Source organism: Podarcis vaucheri (assembly GCF_965113315.1).
Source record: "Podarcis vaucheri genome assembly, chromosome: W".
NCBI classification, from domain to species: domain Eukaryota; kingdom Metazoa; phylum Chordata; class Lepidosauria; order Squamata; family Lacertidae; genus Podarcis; species Podarcis vaucheri.
The window spans coordinates 10,450,332-10,468,945 of NC_138757.1; the positions used below are offsets into that span (position 1 = coordinate 10,450,332).

At 46.3% G+C, this 18,614-nt stretch overlaps 1 protein-coding gene across 1 annotated transcript in view; it reads right to left on the reverse strand.

Moving 5' to 3' along the window:
• Positions 1-12,139: 12,139 nt before the first annotated feature.
• Positions 12,140-18,614, reverse strand: part of LOC309523255 (uncharacterized protein) — a gene marked incomplete at its 3' end in the record, with an annotated part of 579,053 nt that continues 572,578 nt past the window's right edge. The window contains exons 2-3 of the mRNA XM_082207041.1: positions 12,200-13,977; positions 12,140-12,158 (exon numbers count right to left, since the gene is read on the reverse strand). Coding sequence (XP_082063167.1) covers positions 12,140-12,158; positions 12,200-13,422 — 1,242 coding nt within the window. The 5' untranslated portion in view covers positions 13,423-13,977. The remainder of the gene's footprint in view (positions 12,159-12,199; positions 13,978-18,614) is intronic.

Below are 18,614 nucleotides of genomic sequence, written 5' to 3' on the forward strand. Positions count from 1 at the left end.
AGACAACCAATACGTTTACCGTGAACATTCTCCAACCAAGCACAGAATGCCTTGAACTTCGGAAACGCTTGCGATTTCTGCTCAAGCATAAACACATGAATGTACCTGGAAAAAGAATCAATTAGAACCATGAAGTACCTTGCTCCTCCCAAAGAGGGCGCAAGTGGACCAACCAGGTCTGCATGCACTAGCTGGTAGGGTTTGGAATCCTGACTGCTAGACTCCTTGCCTTTTGGAGCAACCTTCACCTTGTTCTCTGCACAAGATACACATTTCATGTGAAACTTACAGGGTTTGATGTTCAAACCCTCAACCATCTCTGGCATCTTGGCCAGTGCCTTCCAAGAGAGGTGACAAAACCTTCTGTGTGCATCGTGAATGCATCCTGTAAACTCCAAACTCCACACCCCCTCTTGCCCTGCATCTGGGGAAATAAGCAACAATGCTCACCCCAAACACAGACCTTCACAGAACTCCTCGTGCTTCTGGAAGGTTAACGGTTTTGTGAAACCATCAGCGAGGTTCTTGGTTGAGGGACAGTATTTTAGAGCAACTAGCCCCTCATGAATGCTCTGACACACATTCTGAAAACGTATGTCCAAATGTTTGGTCCTGGCCTTGAATTGCGCCGTCTCGGCCAATTTGAGGCACGGTTGATTGTCTTCATGCACCACGACGGGCAGACAATGTTCTCCACAGAGTTCCTGGACCAAACACACATAGAATTCCAGCTCTCTGCAAACCTCAGATAGCGCACTGAACTCAGCTTCAGTAGATGAAAGCGCTATGAGACTTTGCTTCCGGGACCTCCACCCAACTACTGAGTTCCCAAACTTCACCACTAGGCCTGACACTGACTTGCGGTCCTCAAGGTTAGCCCAATCTGAATCCACCCAGGCGGTAAGCTTGACATCGCCCTCAGCTGACATCTTGAGGCAAAAGTCTTTGGTATCTTGCAGGTAACGCAGCACCCGTTTAATACCATTCCAGGCCTGCACACTAGGACTTGAAGCCTCTCTACTGAGCAGATTGACAGCAAATGCTATGTCTGGTCTGCTCCACTGTGACAGATACAGTAGACTACCCAGAGCTGACTGAAAGAGTTCAGTATTTTCAAACACAACACGTTCTACTTGCTGACATTCTTTCACGTAACCAGCCTCCATGGGAGTTTTGACACCTGCACACTCAGACATTCTGAACTTCTCAAGCAACTGCTCAATCTTACCTTTCTGGCTGAGCAAAAAGCTTCCATCTCTTGCTCTCGTTATCTCTACGCCTAGATACGACTTGACGTCTCCAAGCTGCTTGAGCTTGAACCGTTTTCCAAGCTCCCTAGCAAACTCCTCCACTTGTTTACTTGTCTGTGCCACGATCAAGATATCATCAACAAAAATCTGAGCAGCTTGCTGTGTCTCACCTGAACCTCTAAGGTAAAGACAGCTGTCCGCAACACTTCTCCTGAAACCTAGCTCTTCTAAGGCTTCATTCAGACACATGTTCCAGTTTCTGGCAGATTGGCGTAATCCATAGATGGATTTGTGCAACCGCCACACGGTGCCTGGCACACTGACTTCAAACCCTGGAGGAGGAAGCATGTACAACTCGTCCTGGAGGTCTGAGTTCAGGTATGCAACATCCACATCAAAATGGTTCACCTTCCAACCTCTCTGTGCAGCAACTGCTAAAAACGTCCTCAAAGTCTCTGCTCTTGAGTTCGGCAAATAGACCTCCGTGAAGTGGACTCCCTTCTTCTGTGTGAATCCTCGGGCTACTAATCTAGCTTTATACTGTGGTTCTCCAGCTTCTGTGGGTTTAAGACGGTAAACCCACCTGCAACTCACAGCCTGCTTGCCAGCCGGCAGCTGTGTGAATGAGAACACACCAAGAGACTCCATTGAGTTCATCTCCTGCATCGCCTCATGCCATTTACTAGCTTCTTCCTGAGGCAACTTCTGAACATCCTCAAAGGATTCAGGTTCACATCTAGCCACACCTACCCAGACGCTAGTGGCTTCATACCTTTCTGGTGGCTTTCCTTTGGTTGACCTTGCTGACCTCCTCAGCGTGAATTCTGGAACTGCGCCTGACTCACTTGGGCCAGCCACACCATCCCCTGTGTCAGAAACCTCCCCCTCTGACCTGCTGCGCCTTTTAGGCCTCACAGCTGGGTCTGCTGGCGAGGATGGCTCACTCCTTGGCTCAGACTTGACAGAGACCTGTGGAGGGGTCTTGGGACTCCCCTTTGAAGAGGTTTGGAGCCTCTGCCTTGGAGATCCTGGTTCTGGACTCTGTGGCTGTGGACTGTGCACCTCAGCAACAGGTTCAGCTTCATCCTCCTCCTCTTCCTCATCTGAGTCAAACAGAACATCTGGGTTCCCGTGAAGACGTTTCCACCCACTCTGCTTGCAAAACTCAGCACTGCCACTAATAAGCAGCTTAGACTGGTTGCCAGTAGGGTATATGAAACGCCACGCCTTTGAGCCCAGCTCATAGCCTACAAAGATCATTTTCCTAGATCTTGGTTCACCCTTTCTGCGAGTGGCCTTTGGAATGAGGACCCAAGCCTCACAGCCAAACACATGCAAGAAATCCACTTTAGGTTTATTCCCATGCAGCAGAAAGTAGGGCGTGTCTCCCACACTTGAATTGAACACCCTGTTCTGAACAAAGCATGCCGTCTTATAACTTTCGGCCCAAAAGCGCTGTGGCAGACCCGTGTCTGCCAGCATAGCATTCGCTGCTTCCTGTAGGGTGCGGTGTTTTCTCTCCGCAACTCCATTCTGTTGCGGACTGTAGGGGGCAGTCAACTGATGACTGATACCTTTCTGCCTAAAGAAAGATTGCAGCGCAGAACCTGTGAACTCCGCCCCCCGATCAGATTGAAAGGAAACCACCCTGGCGGAGAAACGCAGCTCTACCGCTGTGATCCAATCCCTGATCAGTGCAGCCGCCTCCCACTCGTGTTTAAGTGTAAACAGCCAGGTGTGTCTTGAAAAATCGTCAATCAGAACCAAAACATGCTTCGATCCACTTAAAGAAGCTACCTGCATCGGCCCACATAAATCTGCATGAATCAGCTCAAAGGGTTTGCTGGTCCTCCTTTCTGACCTGGGATATGTGCATGTCATGGCCTTCAATTTTTTACAAGCTTGACAATCTAAGTATTTATCACATGCCTTGAACCCACACCCAATTGTGTTCTCTGCGGCTTTTTTTAAGAGAGTTTGTGTACTGGTCCAGTAAACGCTTCCGCTGCGCCACCAGCAACAGCTCTCTTTGCAGAGCACTAATTAAGTCCAGTGCAGAGATTCTTGTTGCAGTACAAGCTTCAGAGTCTCAGCAGCAAAGAAATAACGACACAGGGAAGCCTGTCTTTCCAAAGACAGGTTTATTACAGAAAGATAACAGAAACACCTCCGGAGCTTTCGGACATTTTTGCTTCACGCCCCACACACACCACGCAGAGAAAACAAACACTCTTTATATACTGAGCAACTTAACAACTTAACGAGCTTGACTACTTAAAGTTACATGACATTGCTAACTTGCCAGCGTCTTAGGTTTCACACCATAACACCCCCTCTCACTGGCAATACAAAAAACAAAATTACTTCAGACCCATTTCTTCACAAAAGTTTTCATGCCGCTGAAACCCAAGCGGTTTTGTAAAACCATCAGCTTGATTTTCATGACTGGGACAGTAATTTAATTTAACAATTCCTGCTTTTACCGTTTGACAAACATTTTGAAAGCGGATATCCAAATGTTTTGTACGACCTTTAAACTGCCCATTTTGTGCTAACTTAAGACACGGTTGATTATCACCCCATACAGTGATTGGAGTGATGGCCTTTTCATACATCTCTTGTGCCAAGCATTTGTAAAATTCTAGATCTCTACATAACTCAGACAAGGCACAGAACTCAGCTTCTGTTGACGACAAAGTAATCAGGTTCTGTTTCTTGGATCTCCACCCAATCAGAGAGTTACCAAATTTTATTACACAGCTAGACACTGATTTTCTATCCTTTAAATTTGCCCAATCACTATCTGCCCAACAAGTAATCTGTGCTTGTCCTTCCGAAGACAATTCAAGGCAAAAATCTTTGGTGTATTGTAAATATCTTAACAGTCTTTGAATTCCTTTCCATGCATTTACACTAGGTTTCGAAGCTTCTCTGCTGAGTAAGTTAACAGCGTAAGCAATATCTGGTCTACTCCATTGCGAAAGATGAAGTAAGCTTCCCAGTGCTGACTGAAAGATTTCAGCACGCTTGAATTCAGCACTATCCCTGAACTCATTGTCTTTTACAAAACCCATTTCCATTGGTGTTCTAACACCTGCACACTCCGTCATGTTAAACTTTTTCAACATTTGCAATATCTTGCCTTTTTGATTCAGTAGAAAACTGCCATTTTTGGTCCTATCTATCTGAACACCAAGACAGACCTTCACATCACCAAGATTCTTAACTTTGAAGTGTTTATTTAACTCTTTGGCTAGTTTTTTTACTTGTTCTTGTGTCTTTGAAGTATAAATCAGATCATCTACATAAACAAGCAAAGATTCTTGAGCATCTCCTGAACTTCTGAAATATAAGCAATTGTCAGCCTTGCTCCTGCTAAAACCAATGCCTACCAAAACGTCATTCAAACACTCATTCCAATTATGAGCAGATTGCTTGAGTCCATAAATAGATTTATGTAGTTTCCATACCTGATTTGATTTACCAACTTTCAATCCTGGCGGTAGCTCCATATAGAGCTCTTCAGCCAAGTCTGAATGAAGATAAGCTGTAGAGACATCAAATTGATTCACTTTGAACCCTTTCTGAGCAGCAACTGCTAATAGTGCCCGTAGGGTTTCACTCCTTGAAGTGGGTGCATAGACTTCGGAATAATGTAACCCCTTCCTTTGCGTAAAACCTCGAGCTACAAGCCTTGCTTTGTACTCTGGTTTCCCCATCGCTGTTGTCTTTATCCTGTACACCCACCTACAACTTACTGCCTTGGTACCTTCTGGCAGTTTGGTGATGGAAAACACACCCAGTTCTTTCATAGAATTCAACTCCTTTTGCATGGCCTCACGCCACCTACTGGCCTCCTCCTCGGGTAATTGCTCAACCTCCTCAAAACTTTCAGGTTCGCAATTTGCCAAACCAGCCCAAACACTAATAGCTTGGTACCTTTCAGGAGGTTTACCTTTGTTGGTACGCTTAGAACGCCTTAACAGTTCCTGCGATGTTCCTTCAGTTTCCCCCTCTGACCCAGAATCACTAGTCGTCACCTGTTTGTCACTAGTAGTTGAAGAACTTTCTGATTCTGACTTTACACGTCTCTCTTGCTGTACAGGTGAACTTTTAGAGCTAGAAGATTCTGACTTTACAGACTTGGGTGAACTAGATGATTTCTCACCCTCGTCCTCAGACTCAAATTCCTCAGTCTGTTCTGTAACTAATACCTATGCAGCCAAGATGGCTGTCCGGCACTCTTCTGCTGCACCACTTTGCTTTCCGTGCCGGGCGAAGAATCCTCCAGCCTCTCTGACCGTTTTAGCAGAGTAAACACAGCGGTAGAAGTTGCTACTTCTGTGGGGGTAATAAATCAGAACGGAGGCAAGTCGTTCTCTTATCTCCAACAGTCTTTATTCGTGTAGCATAACACCGTAAATTCAGCTTCAAACACCCGGTGACAAAGCACACATCTCGCCTCTCGCAGAGCGGATGAGAATAACACACACAGAGAAAACCACTCCCGTATGTGTTTTGCAGCCACACCTCAAGATGTGAGACGTCACTCAGAACTCTTAACCCTGTAAGTTCTGAAACCCTTCACACCCCCTCTCGTCTTGCATCTTGAGGGAAACTGTGAACATCTATTTACAGATCTCTTTGAGTTCAACACACTTCCCATTGTCTCTTGCCCCCTTCTGGCATCTGTCCCAGGCAACTGTTGAACCCCTTCAGACCTCCCAGGTTCGCACTGCGCGAAACCAACCCACGCGCTAGTGACCTCAAACCTCTCAGGTGGCACCCCTTTCGTTGTGCGTGCGGATCGTCTGAGCACAAACTCAGGTGCTCCTCCTCCTCCTGACCCACTGGGATCAGTAAGCGTGTCCTCTACATCAGAAGACTTACTGCGTCTTCGGGCCTTCTGGACTTTGCTAATAGGAGACGAAGGCTCACTCTTGGGTTCTCTCTTAACAGCCTGCGGAGACACCCAACCCTGTTCTTGACCCTGTTCAGAGACTTGGTCCTCAGCAACAGGCTCAGCCTCTGGTTCTCCTCCCTCCTCTTCAGAATCAGACAGACACTCTGAGAGAATGTCAGGACCCTCATTAAGTCTTGACCAACCGTCCTGCTCACAGAACTCAGCATGCTTACTGATCAGAAGTTTGGTCTGATCACCTTCTGGATATGCAAACTTCCACCCATTTGTCGCAGGTTCATACCCACAGAAAATCATTTTCTGGTACCTCGGACCACCTTCCTTCCGTTGAGCCTTTGGTACAGGCACCCAGGCTTGGGAACCAAACACACGGAAGAAATGCACCTGTGGCTTTTTCCGGTGCAACAGGAAAAATGGTGTGTCACCTATAACCGGGTTATAGGACCTGTTCACCATAAAATTGACAGCTTTCCACGTCTCACTCCAAAAGCTCTGAGGCAACCCAGAGTCACACAGTAGAACCCTGACAGCTTCAGCCAGTGTTTTACTCCTGTGCTCTGCCACGCCTCTCTCCTGAGGCGACTCAGCACCCGTCACCTGGTGACGTATTCCCTTCTGGTTGAAAAACTCCTTCAGAGCAGACCCAGTAAACTTTGACCCACGGTCGCTCTTGAACCCTTGCACCTTGGTGGAGAACCTCAGTTCCACCTCCGCAACCCAATCTTTAATCAGTTGCGCTGCCTCGCTTTTCGTCTTCAGCAAGAAAGACCAGCCGTTCTGACTAAAATCATCTGTCAGCGTCAGCACAAACCTGGCCCCACCCAGACTCGGACACTCCATGGGTCCAAACAGGTCTGTGTGCACAAGCTCAAAAGGTTTTGTGGTTACCCTCTCCACCCTGGGATAACTGCACCTTTGTACCTTTGCCTTTCTGCATGCCTTGCACTCTAGGGATTTACCACATGCTTTTAGTTTGCAACCCTTAGTGCATCTGGGCAACTTCTGAACATCTTCCAAACTGCTGTGCGCCATTCTCTTGTGCCACAAGTGAACACAAGAATCATGACTGGGAACACTAGCACACTGCGCCTGTGCTCTTCCGGCGTCCCCCTCATTCTCCAGAGGTGTCTCCAGAACAAAGAGATTGTTCCTGCATGGCACGTTGACAAGTTGACTCCCACCCCTGGAAATGGAACAGACATCATTTTCAAAGCAAACCTTATACCCTTCCTTTACAAGAGCAGGTACAGATAAAAGACAACAATGCATCTCTGGCACAACGTAGACTTCCAGCTCCGCCTGTAAAAAGGAAACAAAAACATTTGCCACGTTAGATAATGGCCTTTGTGATCCATCAGCAAATTGAACAGTTTTCCCAGCTGAAACAGCCCTGCAGTTCCGCATCCCGACAGCAGGTGGCACTCTAATCAGGTGATGGCTGGCTCCCGAATCGACTATCCAGCGCATCACTGTGTCCTCACTGGAGTTGTCCTTAAGCGTTGCCATGGCAACAAACTTCTCGCTGCCCCCGTCCTTGGCAGCTTCCGTAGACGCAACTCTCTCAGTTGCCATGAAGACTGGACTTATCTCAGTGTTCCCACACAGCTCTGAAGCTCTTATCTCCCTCTGCTGCAGGTGGCCGACCTTGAAGCCTCTAGCTCTTTTCAGCTTCCCAGGCTTCGATTCACGACGCAAACAACTCTTGGCAGCCTTTGGAAAAAGAGGCGTCTCTGAGCTTTTACTGCTCACTGCCCCCCCCCCACTTCTCACAGGGCTCCCAGGACGCTTTCCTGCACCCCCTCTGATGGGTAAAGGGCTCCCAGCACTTTGCCTCTTTCCAGGCTTCTCACGCAGACACGTTGCAGCATCCACGCAGCTCTCAGACTCTGCAAAAGTAGCAGCAACAGTCCCTTCGCCCCCCTCAGGGGCCTCCCAGCTCCTCCCAGCTGTGCATCAGCTCTCACGAAGGTGGCCTGCGCCACCTTGCCTCTCCTGATTGGATGCAGCCACTTCCCGGCCCTTGCTTCCGACTCCAGCTTCACAAGCTTCTTGGAGTGCTAGCCAAGCGGCCTCTGGCCTCCTTGCACCCAGAACAACAGGCATCAGATCAGCACCCACATTCTCAGCCAAAAACGCAAGCACACGCTTCTCAGCTTCACTTTGCTCTGCAACTGTCCCAGCTGCCTTCGGTGTCGGCTGGACAACTTCCCACAGCCTTTCTCCGACTAACAGCAACTCTGCTTGGAAACTCCACTCCAACCACGTTTGGCTAGTCAGCTTCTGACATGGCAGCTTAAGCTCAAAGCCATGTACCTGGGACTGAGCCATTTCCTCCCCGGGGCTGAGCGTACTCACGGACCAGCAGCAGCTCCTTCCGGCTCCCGGTTTCAGCAGACCGGCTTCTCCCAGCGAGCTCCTTTCAGCCTCAACGGTGGGCTAAGCTCCAACTGGCTCCAGCGTCTTCTCAGCTGGCTTCCCCCACACTCAGGCACATCTCTGCAACAGCTTCAAAAGCTTTGGTGACCTCCATAACCTATGCGGCCAAGATGGCTGTCCGGCACTCTTCTGCTGCACCACTTTGCTTTCCGTGCCGGGCGAAGAATCCTCCAGCCTCTCTGGCCGTTTTAGCAGAGTAAACACAGCGGTAGAAGTTGCTACTTCTGTGGGGGTAATAAATCAGAACGGAGGCAAGTCGTTCTCTTATCTCCAACAGTCTTTATTCGTGTAGCATAACATCGTAAATTCAGCTTCAAACACCCGGTGACAAAGCACACATCTCGCCTCTCGCAGAGCGGATGAGAATAACACACACAGAGAAAACCACTCCCGTATGTGTTTTGCAGCCACACCTCAAGATGTGAGACGTCACTCAGAACTCTTAACCCTGTAAGTTCTGAAACCCTTCAATACCTGCCCTGGGGCCTGAGTTTCATTGTTACTATTCACCACATCAAATAGTATGTCAGGATTTCCATGAATTTTATTCCAACCATCCTGTTCACAAAATTCCGCACTTCTGCTGATTGTGATTTCCGTTTGATTTCCTTCTACATTCACAAATCTCCAACCTTCTGTCTTTGCTTGATAACCACAGAAAAACATCTCTTTAGACCTAGGATCGCCTTTCCTACGTTGTGCCCTAGGCACCAGCACATAAGCACGACATCCAAAAACTCTTAGATGATCAATTTTTGGTTTTTTCCCAAATAGCATGAAGTAAGGAGTGTTGCCTACTGTGCTATTGTACACTCTGTTAAAAGTATAATTCGCATATAGTGCAGCCTCAGCCCCAAAACGCTGTGGAAGTCCAGAATCAAACAGCAAAGCAGCACTGGCTTCCTGTAATGTTCAAAATTTTCTTTCAGCAACTGCATTCTCCTGTGGTGAATAGGGATTGGTAAGTCTATGAACTATACCTTTCCTTTTTAACCACGTCTCCAGCATGTGGTTTACATATTCCCCACCACGATCTGATTGTATTTTACGTACCCTGGTGTCAAATTTACATTCGACTTCTTCAATCCAATCCATCAGGATGGAAGCTGCTTGTGATTTTTCTTTCAGAAAGAAAACCCAACTAGCCCTTGAAAAGTCATCCACCCAAATTTGCATAAATCTCGCACCTCCAAGCGATTTGACTGGCATAGGGCCACACACGTCTGTGTGCACAAGTTCAAAGGGTTTCTTGCTTACTCTATCAGATCTAGGATAGTCACATGTCTTAACCTTAGCATGTTTACAAGCACAACAATCCAGAAAATTTGGACAGGGTTTAATGTTACACTCCTCAGCTAAATCTGGCATCTTGCTTACATACTTAAAGCATATATGAGCTAACCTTCTGTGTAGTAGATGTGCACAACCTGTATGAGGAGCCTTATTTACACACTTAGCTTGCGCTTCACCTGTTGAACATCTACCTGCTGCTAACTGCTCTTCAACCAAAACAAAAAGCCCATCCTCACAGGGAATTTTAACTAGCTCCTTTCCCTGTTTCGAAATGGTGCACACATCATTTTCAAACTCAACCTTAAAACCACTTTTTACCAGGCATGACACACTCAAAAGTCCATTCTTCATTCCTGGAAGAACAAAAACAGGAAGGTTAGTTTGCAAACAGTTAACATAAATTGTGCCTTTAAGGTTCATTTCTCGTTTACTATTGTCTGCTATAGTCACGGTTTTTGCAACTGGCAATGTCTTGCAGTTCATCAAGCAGCCACTAGATGTCGCTGGAACTAAACTGTGACTTGCTCCACTGTCAATTATCCACTTCAAGGTTTGTTGGCTCCTTTTAGGACTCTGTTGTGCTGCCATTGCAGATAGTCCCTTATCAGCACCTGCTCCCCCTCTGGATCGTTGATTCTTGTAGTTCTCACGTCGTCTTCCCCTGTAACTCCGGAAACTGGCCTTGGACTGTTGAAATTCCTGTTGCTTTTCTGGACACTTTGCTATCAAATGAAACCTGCTGCCACATCGAAAACATGACTTGCTGGCCATAGCAGATACTTGTGAGGCTTCCTTACAGCTCTGCCTGCTAGTTTCCCCACGCTGGGAATTATCTGAACATCCAACCCTTGGGGTATTTGAATTATCAATACGTTTTTGATGATGTTGATATTCTTGTTCACACAATCTACCAGTCACATAATTCATATTCAGCTGGTCCTCTGGCAAAACTTGTAAAGTTAGTACTAAGTTTTCAAACCCTGCATGCAGGCTGCTAAGCAGAGTATAAACTTTAATATTTTCAGGAAAATTCACACCTAAAGATGACAGTCGGTTGAAATACTCAGTCATCTGTGACGTGTGTTCAACCACACTATCCCCTGGCTTCAGTTTCAACTCATACAAAGCACGTATAATGTTCACCTTCTCTCCGGGCGTGGCTCTATGGTGAATTCGCCTAAGAGCTTCCCAAATTTCAAATGCAGACCTTAAATTTTCCACATGTGGTAATTGGGAATCGTCTATCGATACCATCAACATGCATCTAGCTTTAGTGTCCATTTTATCATGTTCCCTGTTCTGAGCATGTGCAGCAGCCTGTTGCTCTGCTGTGGCATCTGCTGCAACAGCCACAAACGGCTTTCGCCTCTGGACATAGTCAGCCCACACTTCTTTGGCTTCCAACCAGACTTGAGCCCTCTTAGACCACTGCACGTAATTAGCAGAGTTCAACTTTGTAAAGGGAACCTGGAAATTTTCCACTGCCATTCTTGGGGTCTGCTGCTACTCCCTCTGTGTGCCCTTTCTTCTCTTTCCCCTTGGGATTTGTTTTACTCACTTTTCAGACGCCTCCAGCCTCCTCTGAAGGCTTTTAAACTTTTTTTTCTTCTCCGTCTCTTCACTAGCAACCTACCACCGTCCTCTGTTTTTATTAACAAAACACAAACACAACGGGAGGTCAAGCTAGCCTTTTGCAGCTAATGAAGCTGTAAATCTTCACGTACGCAGCTCTCTCAATTTTCTGCAGCCTCTCGGTTCCTTTAAGAGCTGGATTTACGACCAAGCCAGTCTTCTCTCATCCGAAAGCTGCTTTCACTTTCTCTGCACACAATACAGCTGTAGAAACGTAGAAGGAGCCATAACCTAAGAGAGTTTGTGTACTGGTCCAGTAAACGCTTCCGCTGCGCCACCAGCAACAGCTCTCTTTGCAGAGCACTAATTAAGTCCAGTGCAGAGATTCTTGTTGCAGTACAAGCTTCAGAGTCTCAGCAGCAAAGAAATAATGACACAGGGAAGCCTGTCTTTCCAAAGACAGGTTTATTACAGAAAGATAACAGAAACACCTCTGGAGCTTTCAGACATTTTTGCTTCACGCCCCACACACACCACGCAGAGAAAACAAACACTCTTTATATACTGAGCAACTTAACAACTTAACGAGCTTGACTACTTAAAGTTACATGACATTGCTAACTTGCCAGTGTCTTAGGTTTCACACCATAACATTTTTAACATATGACTACCCTGCATGTCCGAATCTGCGATGCCACAAATGTAAACAATCATGGTGTGGTGGTACATTTGCACACTGCACTTGTGCTTCTTCAGGGACTCTGCAACAGTAGCATCAGTGACAGGCATCTGCACCAGAAAGAGCCTGTCCTTCCCCTCAACACTGTAGAGCTTCTTCCCATCCCTGTAGAAATAGCACATGTTGTTAGTAAACACCACATCAAAACCATCGCCAATAAGAGCTGATACACTTAAAAGAGAATGAGCAAGCTCGGGGACCACATAAGCTTGCACCTCATGATCTATAAAGGGACAGTATAAAAGACCAGTTTCAGTTAATTGTCTCTTAGAACCATCTGCCATCGAGACAAAACATCCAGATTTAACTGTCTTGCAATTTCTCAGGAGCCCACCAGATGGCACCAGGCTGTGGGTCGCTCCCGTATCGACAACAAGAGATAAAGTGGCTCTCTGGCTGTCTTCCAAGGTTGCCATGGCGATGCTCGCACCCCCACTGGGGCCTCTGCCAGTGTCCTTCCTGGTTGCCATGGTTGCTGCAAGGCTTCTGCTGGTGTTCTCACGCTTCGCCGTCTGAGAACCGTTGCTTATCTGCCTTAGCAGGTGGCTGTCCTTGCATTCCAACGCCTCTGCAGAACAATGCCCTTCGCTGTTGGACTTCGCCTCAGAGCACAAACAGCTCTTGGAGACTTTGGCTTTCCCAGAGCTCTTGGAACGGCCTGCACCCCCACTCCTGGGTGCCCAGCTGCCTGAGGAACAGACGGCTACTGCCTTCCTCTTCCCAGCTCTTAGCCTCTCTCCCGGACCATCACACAGACGTGCCGAAGCATAGAAACAGCTTCCCAAAACAGTCCCAGCCCCCTCTGGGCTTAGTGCTCTCTCTGGGCATCTCTCAGCCCCCTCTGGTCTGGCTCCCACTACGGCCTGACATGCCGTCTTCAGTGCCTGCCACGCGACCCAGGGCTTCTTCCCTTGGAGCTTTGGCAACAGCCAAGCATCAATGCTGGCCCTTAAAATGGCTAGCACCCTTTGCTCTCTTTCCAGAGCAGCAGCCACGTCTGCTTCACAAGCTTCCACTGTGCCTGCAGACTTCTCAGCCTCTGCAGCTGCAGCATTGGGCTGGGCAAGAACTGGATCGGCTTGTGTACACTCCCAAAGCTGTTTTCCTTCCAGCCAGTAGTAAATGCGCTTAGACCAGTCTTCCCAATTGGCCCCATTCAGTCTTTCACCGGGGTAGCTCTCATGGCCTTGCTGTTGCTGAGCAGCAACCATCTTCCTCCCCCCGGGGCTTAAGCATACTCACGAGTTGCCAGCTAGCTGGTCCTCCAAAGCAGCCTCCTCTTGGCTCCGCTCTCCACCAGCGTCTCCCACTGCCCTTCCTGGCAGGAGCTCAAAGCAGCTTAAAGCTGGCAGTCTTCTTCCCTCCTCACACTTGGCAGGAAACACGGAAGACCCATAACCTTTGGCCATTAAATCCTGCCGTCCAGTCAGCGCTTCCCTGCGTAGTTCTGCTTGGGGCTGTCCTGGGCAGGAAAACAGAGTCGCAGCAGTCCTGCCGTCCGTGTGAGATAGAGGGATAAATCAAGTCCAGAGACAGTTTGTTGCTATCTCTAAAAGTGTTTATTTACAAGCCATAAATCATTCTCATTCCATCGGAGCTTTCTGGCATCTTTCCCGTGCTAAAAGCACACGCAGCTTCTTTTGCAGCGTCTCTCAGTCTAAAGTGAAACCAACTCTCACAGACAACACAGACAAAGCCTGTGACGTACGGCCCTGCGTCAGGCCCCTCCCCAGATACAGGACACCAAGGAGTTTTAACCCTGTAAACTCTAAACTCCATAATTACACTGCTCCTCCACTTGCAGCTGCTGGGTTACCTTGGGCTAGTCACACTTCTTTGAAGTCTCTCAGCCCCACTCACCTCACAGAGTGTTTGTTGTGGGGGAGGAAGGGAAAGGAGAATGTTAGCTGCTTTGAGACTCCTTCGGGTAGTGATATCAACTCCTCTTCTTCTTCTTCTCTCCTCCCATTCCTCTTCCCCTTTGTTAGAAATGAAATAATGGCCCCCAAGACTTAATATCTTGAGAGTCTTAAAAAGAAAATAATCTTGGAAAATGTTGGTAAATTAGGAAGATTTTTATTAGTACATTTGCAAATGGGTAATGGGTAAAGGGGACCCCTGACATTAGGTCCAGTCGTGACCTACTCTGGGGTTGCAGTGCTCATCTCGCTTTATTGGCCGAGGGAGCTGGCGTACAGCTTCCGGGTCATGGTGAACCAGAGCAGCGCATGGAAACACCATTTACCTTCCCGCTGGATGGATTAAAGATTGGGTCATGCAAAGAAATACAGAGAAAAGAAAAGTGTCTCTTCTTTAGTTTTTAGTTTTCAGGCTTCAGGCACATTTGCAAACAAAGATTTAGTCATTTTCTTACTCAAAATAGGGGTTCAGGTTTAAGCTACAGGTAAAGTGAATAAAACACCTATTTTCATGAAGAGGCAGCATTTATCATTTCTCATACCTTGTTGTTCTTCTCCCAGTTCAGCCCAACTATCAGTCTCCGAACTGTGTCGCTCCACAAACCATTGCTCTGGGTCAATACTATCCTCCTGCTCCTGTGGAGCTTCAGGATCCCAGCCTTGCACAGAGGGAGAGGGGGGCTTCCACCATTCCAGGAGGCATCGGGACACTGCTGCTGCTTTGTGAGTGTGGAGGAGGCCGCTCCTTGCTGAAAGGCCCTTCTCCTGAGAGGCAGCAGCAAGCAAGAAAGTTTTTAAATGTTTTTAAATATTTTAAAATAGTTATTAGTATTTGGCATTTTAAATGCTAGTTTTTATGTTGGGGGGGATAAATGTTTAGTTGGGGTGGGAATAAGTTTACTTTTAGGTGGGGTTGTTTTTGTTTCTTGTTTAGTTTCTATTTTATTGGTGTATTGTTTAGTTTGTATTTTGGTTTTAAGAGGAGAGGGTCAGGGCTGTCTGGGAGTGGGCCCTAGCCAACAGAATGGCTGGGGCAGGTTCCATGGGGGGGGGGGGGATTCTCTGGGATGCCCAATCTCAGTGATCCACGGGTAGGAGGAGGAGTTACGCTAAGGCCAGACCATGTCATTACTGAGGAGGCAGGTTTAGTCATTGTTTGAAGACTACCCCTATCTCCAGGTCTGGTCTTGACCAGAAGGATACTGGAATCAACAAGGGAGACCCACATGACCTGAAGGTGCTGCTGTGCAATGCCAGGTCAATGATTAATAAGACCATGGCTTGATCATGGATGGGGTACCTGACCTGGCCTGTGTAACAGAGACTTGGTTGGATGAAGCAGATGGGCCTGTGCTTGCTGCTACTTGTCCACCAGGTTTCTCTTACACACAGCAACCCAGGTCATATGGGTGGTGGTGGTGGTGGGGGGGTTTGCAGGGATTTTTAGGAAGTCATTAGCTTGCACCAAGCATCCTGTTGGGAAGACCAAGTTTTCTGAGTGCATGTTCTGGAAGTTGGGCAATAGGGGCAGTACAGGATTCCTTTTGGTGTACTGACCTCCCCGCTGCACCAAGGATTCCCTGGCTAAGCTGCTTCAGGTTGTGGCAGATGTGCTCCTGGAGATACCTAGTTTGGTTGTCCTAGGGGATTTTAACATCCATGCCAACACAACCTTACAAGGGGCCGCTCATGACTTCGTGGAAAGCATGGCCTCCATGGGTCTGTCCCTGAATAAGTTTGGTCCAACTCATAGTCGTGGACATGCCTTAGACCTGGTGTTTACCTCTATGGATGTGGGTGATCTGACACTAAGGAAAAGTGTAACAAAAGAAGTGCCATGGTCAGTTCAATTCCAATCTGTTACCTCTGAGGATGTGGACAGGCTGCTTGGATGAGTGAAATCAACCACCTGTCTCCGTGATGCTTGCCCATCCTGGCGCATAAAAGCAAGCCAGGAAGGGCTGGGTGATGGACTCTGAGGGGTGGTGAATGCTTTCCTCTGTGAGGGGGCTTTCCCAGACCCACTGAAAGAGGTGGTTATTAAACCGCTTCTTAAAAAAACATCTTTGGACCAGGCAGATATGGCCGACTATCAACCAGTCTCAATTTTTTAAATATATATTTTTCTTTATTTTTTACCAACAACCAAAACCCAACAGTGAAACCCCCCAGGCGGCTAATACATTGAGTATACATAACATATTTAAATCAACCATATGTACAATTCTATAGACATCAACACTCCTCGCTCCACAAGGTTTATTTAACTTTTAACATTTTAATTGCCCCAAATTGTTCAAATCTACCCAAATAATTCAATAACTTCTCAAACCAATCCTTCTCTTTCTCACTGACCTTAAACCCTTTCATTCTGTGTATCTTCACTGTTAGATATTCTAAAATTATAATATTATTCAATTTTTTCCTCCATTGGTTCACCCCTAGCTCTTCTGCATTTTTCCAATTACTCGCTATAACCTGTCTGGCTGCAGTTACCATCAATTTTACCCATTTACATTCCTCTTTTGTTTTTAACTCGGTGCTACTCAGGCTAATAAGAACAATTAATTTAGATATTTCCACCTTCCTACCCACAATTTCCGATATTTCTATACCAATCTGTTTCCAAAATTCATTAACTAACAGACAACTCCACCACATATGACTGTACGTTCCCATCACTCCACATTTCCTCCAGCAATTCTTACTTTCAGATTTTGTAATATGATATAACCTTACAGGTGTATAATACCATTTTTGTACCAACTTCAACCCCTGTTCCTGGATTATCCTTGAGGTTGCAACAAAGGGTGGTTGCCAAAAGATTCTTTCCCAATCTTCATCTAAAATCTGTTCCTGAATATCTAACTTCCAATATTCTTTCAAACTTTCCTTTGGTGATTTCCCCTTGTCTAATAACACCTTATACAATTTTGAAACTATTTTGGTCCTTTCTGTCCCATATCCGTTCACTAATTTTTCGAAGGGTGTAATAATTCTTTTACCACATTTTTAAACTTCTTCCTTTAGCAGAGAGGAAATTTGTCTTTTCTGTAACCAATTAATTTTATTCCAAATACCACTTTCCTGTTCCATCATACCTTCTGTTCCCCAATTCTTCTCCATTTCCTCAGTTGAGATCTCCTTTAATTTATCCCCTACCTCCTTTGGGATGAGCTCTCTTAACAGGGTCATTTTATCATAATACCACATTTTGGTAAGGGGAGAGAGGCCAGGAAAAAGTTCCCTTCTCCACTTCTCCCATACCCAGATGGACCACGTAAATGTTGATATTTTATCTACTTCCTTTTCCCTTTTCCTCCTATTGAATATTCTTATTTTCCCTCCTACTACTTCCAAATTCTCCTGCTCAATACACCCCAAATCTTCCCCCTGTTCTACCTCCAACCAAATCATAAGATATCTAAGTTGGTAGGCTTCGTAATATAAAACTAAGTTGGAAATCCCACATCCTCCATCTTGACTCCTATGATACCTATATCTACCTGCCGTCCTTGGTTTATTGGATGCAAAAACAAACCTATCGATTTCCCCTTGCCACCCTTTCAATATCTGTTCCGGTATGTGCCAGTGTAATACATTAAAAATATACGTTAATCTGGGTAACAAAAACATTTTAACTAATGCAATTCTTGTACTAATTGATTCCTTCCTTTCCCCCCATATTTTCAACTTCAATTTTTTTATAATTATATTCAAACATTTCCTTCACATTTTTAGTTATCCTTACCCCTAAATATTTTACCATCTTATTTGCTATAGGAATACCCAAAAATTTAGAGGCTTCTAGTTGAATTTTAGGTTTCACATTTAAACACATCATTGATGATTGGGAAACCACCAAAGAGGAATTCAAACAAATAGCCAGCACGTGTAGACACAAAGTCAGAAAAGCTAAAGCACAGAATGAACTCAGGCTTGCTAGAGAGGTTAAAAGCAACAAAAAAGGCTTTTATGGGTATGTTCGTAGCAAAAGGAAGAACAAAGAAACAGTGGGGTCACTCAGAGGAGAAGATGGTGAAATGCAAACAGGGGACACAGAAAGGGCTGAACTCCTCAATGCCTTCTTTGCCTCAGTCTTCTCCGATAAAGAAAACAATGCCCGACCTGAAGAATTTGGAGCAAATGATTCAGCAAAGGAAACACAGCCCAGAATAACTAAGGAGATAGTACAAGAATACTTGGCTAGTTTAGATGTATTCAAGTCTCCAGGGCCAGATGAACTGCATCCAAGAGTATTAAAAGAACTGGCAGATGTGATCTCAGAACCACTGGCAGTCATCTTTGAGAATTCCTGGAGAACAGGCAAAGTCCCGGCAGACTGGAGGAGGGCAAATGTTGTCCCTATTTTCAAAAAGGGGAAAAGAGAGGACCCAAATAATTACCGCCCAGTCAGTCTGACATCAATACCAGGGAAGATTCTGGAGCAGATCATTAAGCAAACAGTCTGTGAGCACCTAGAA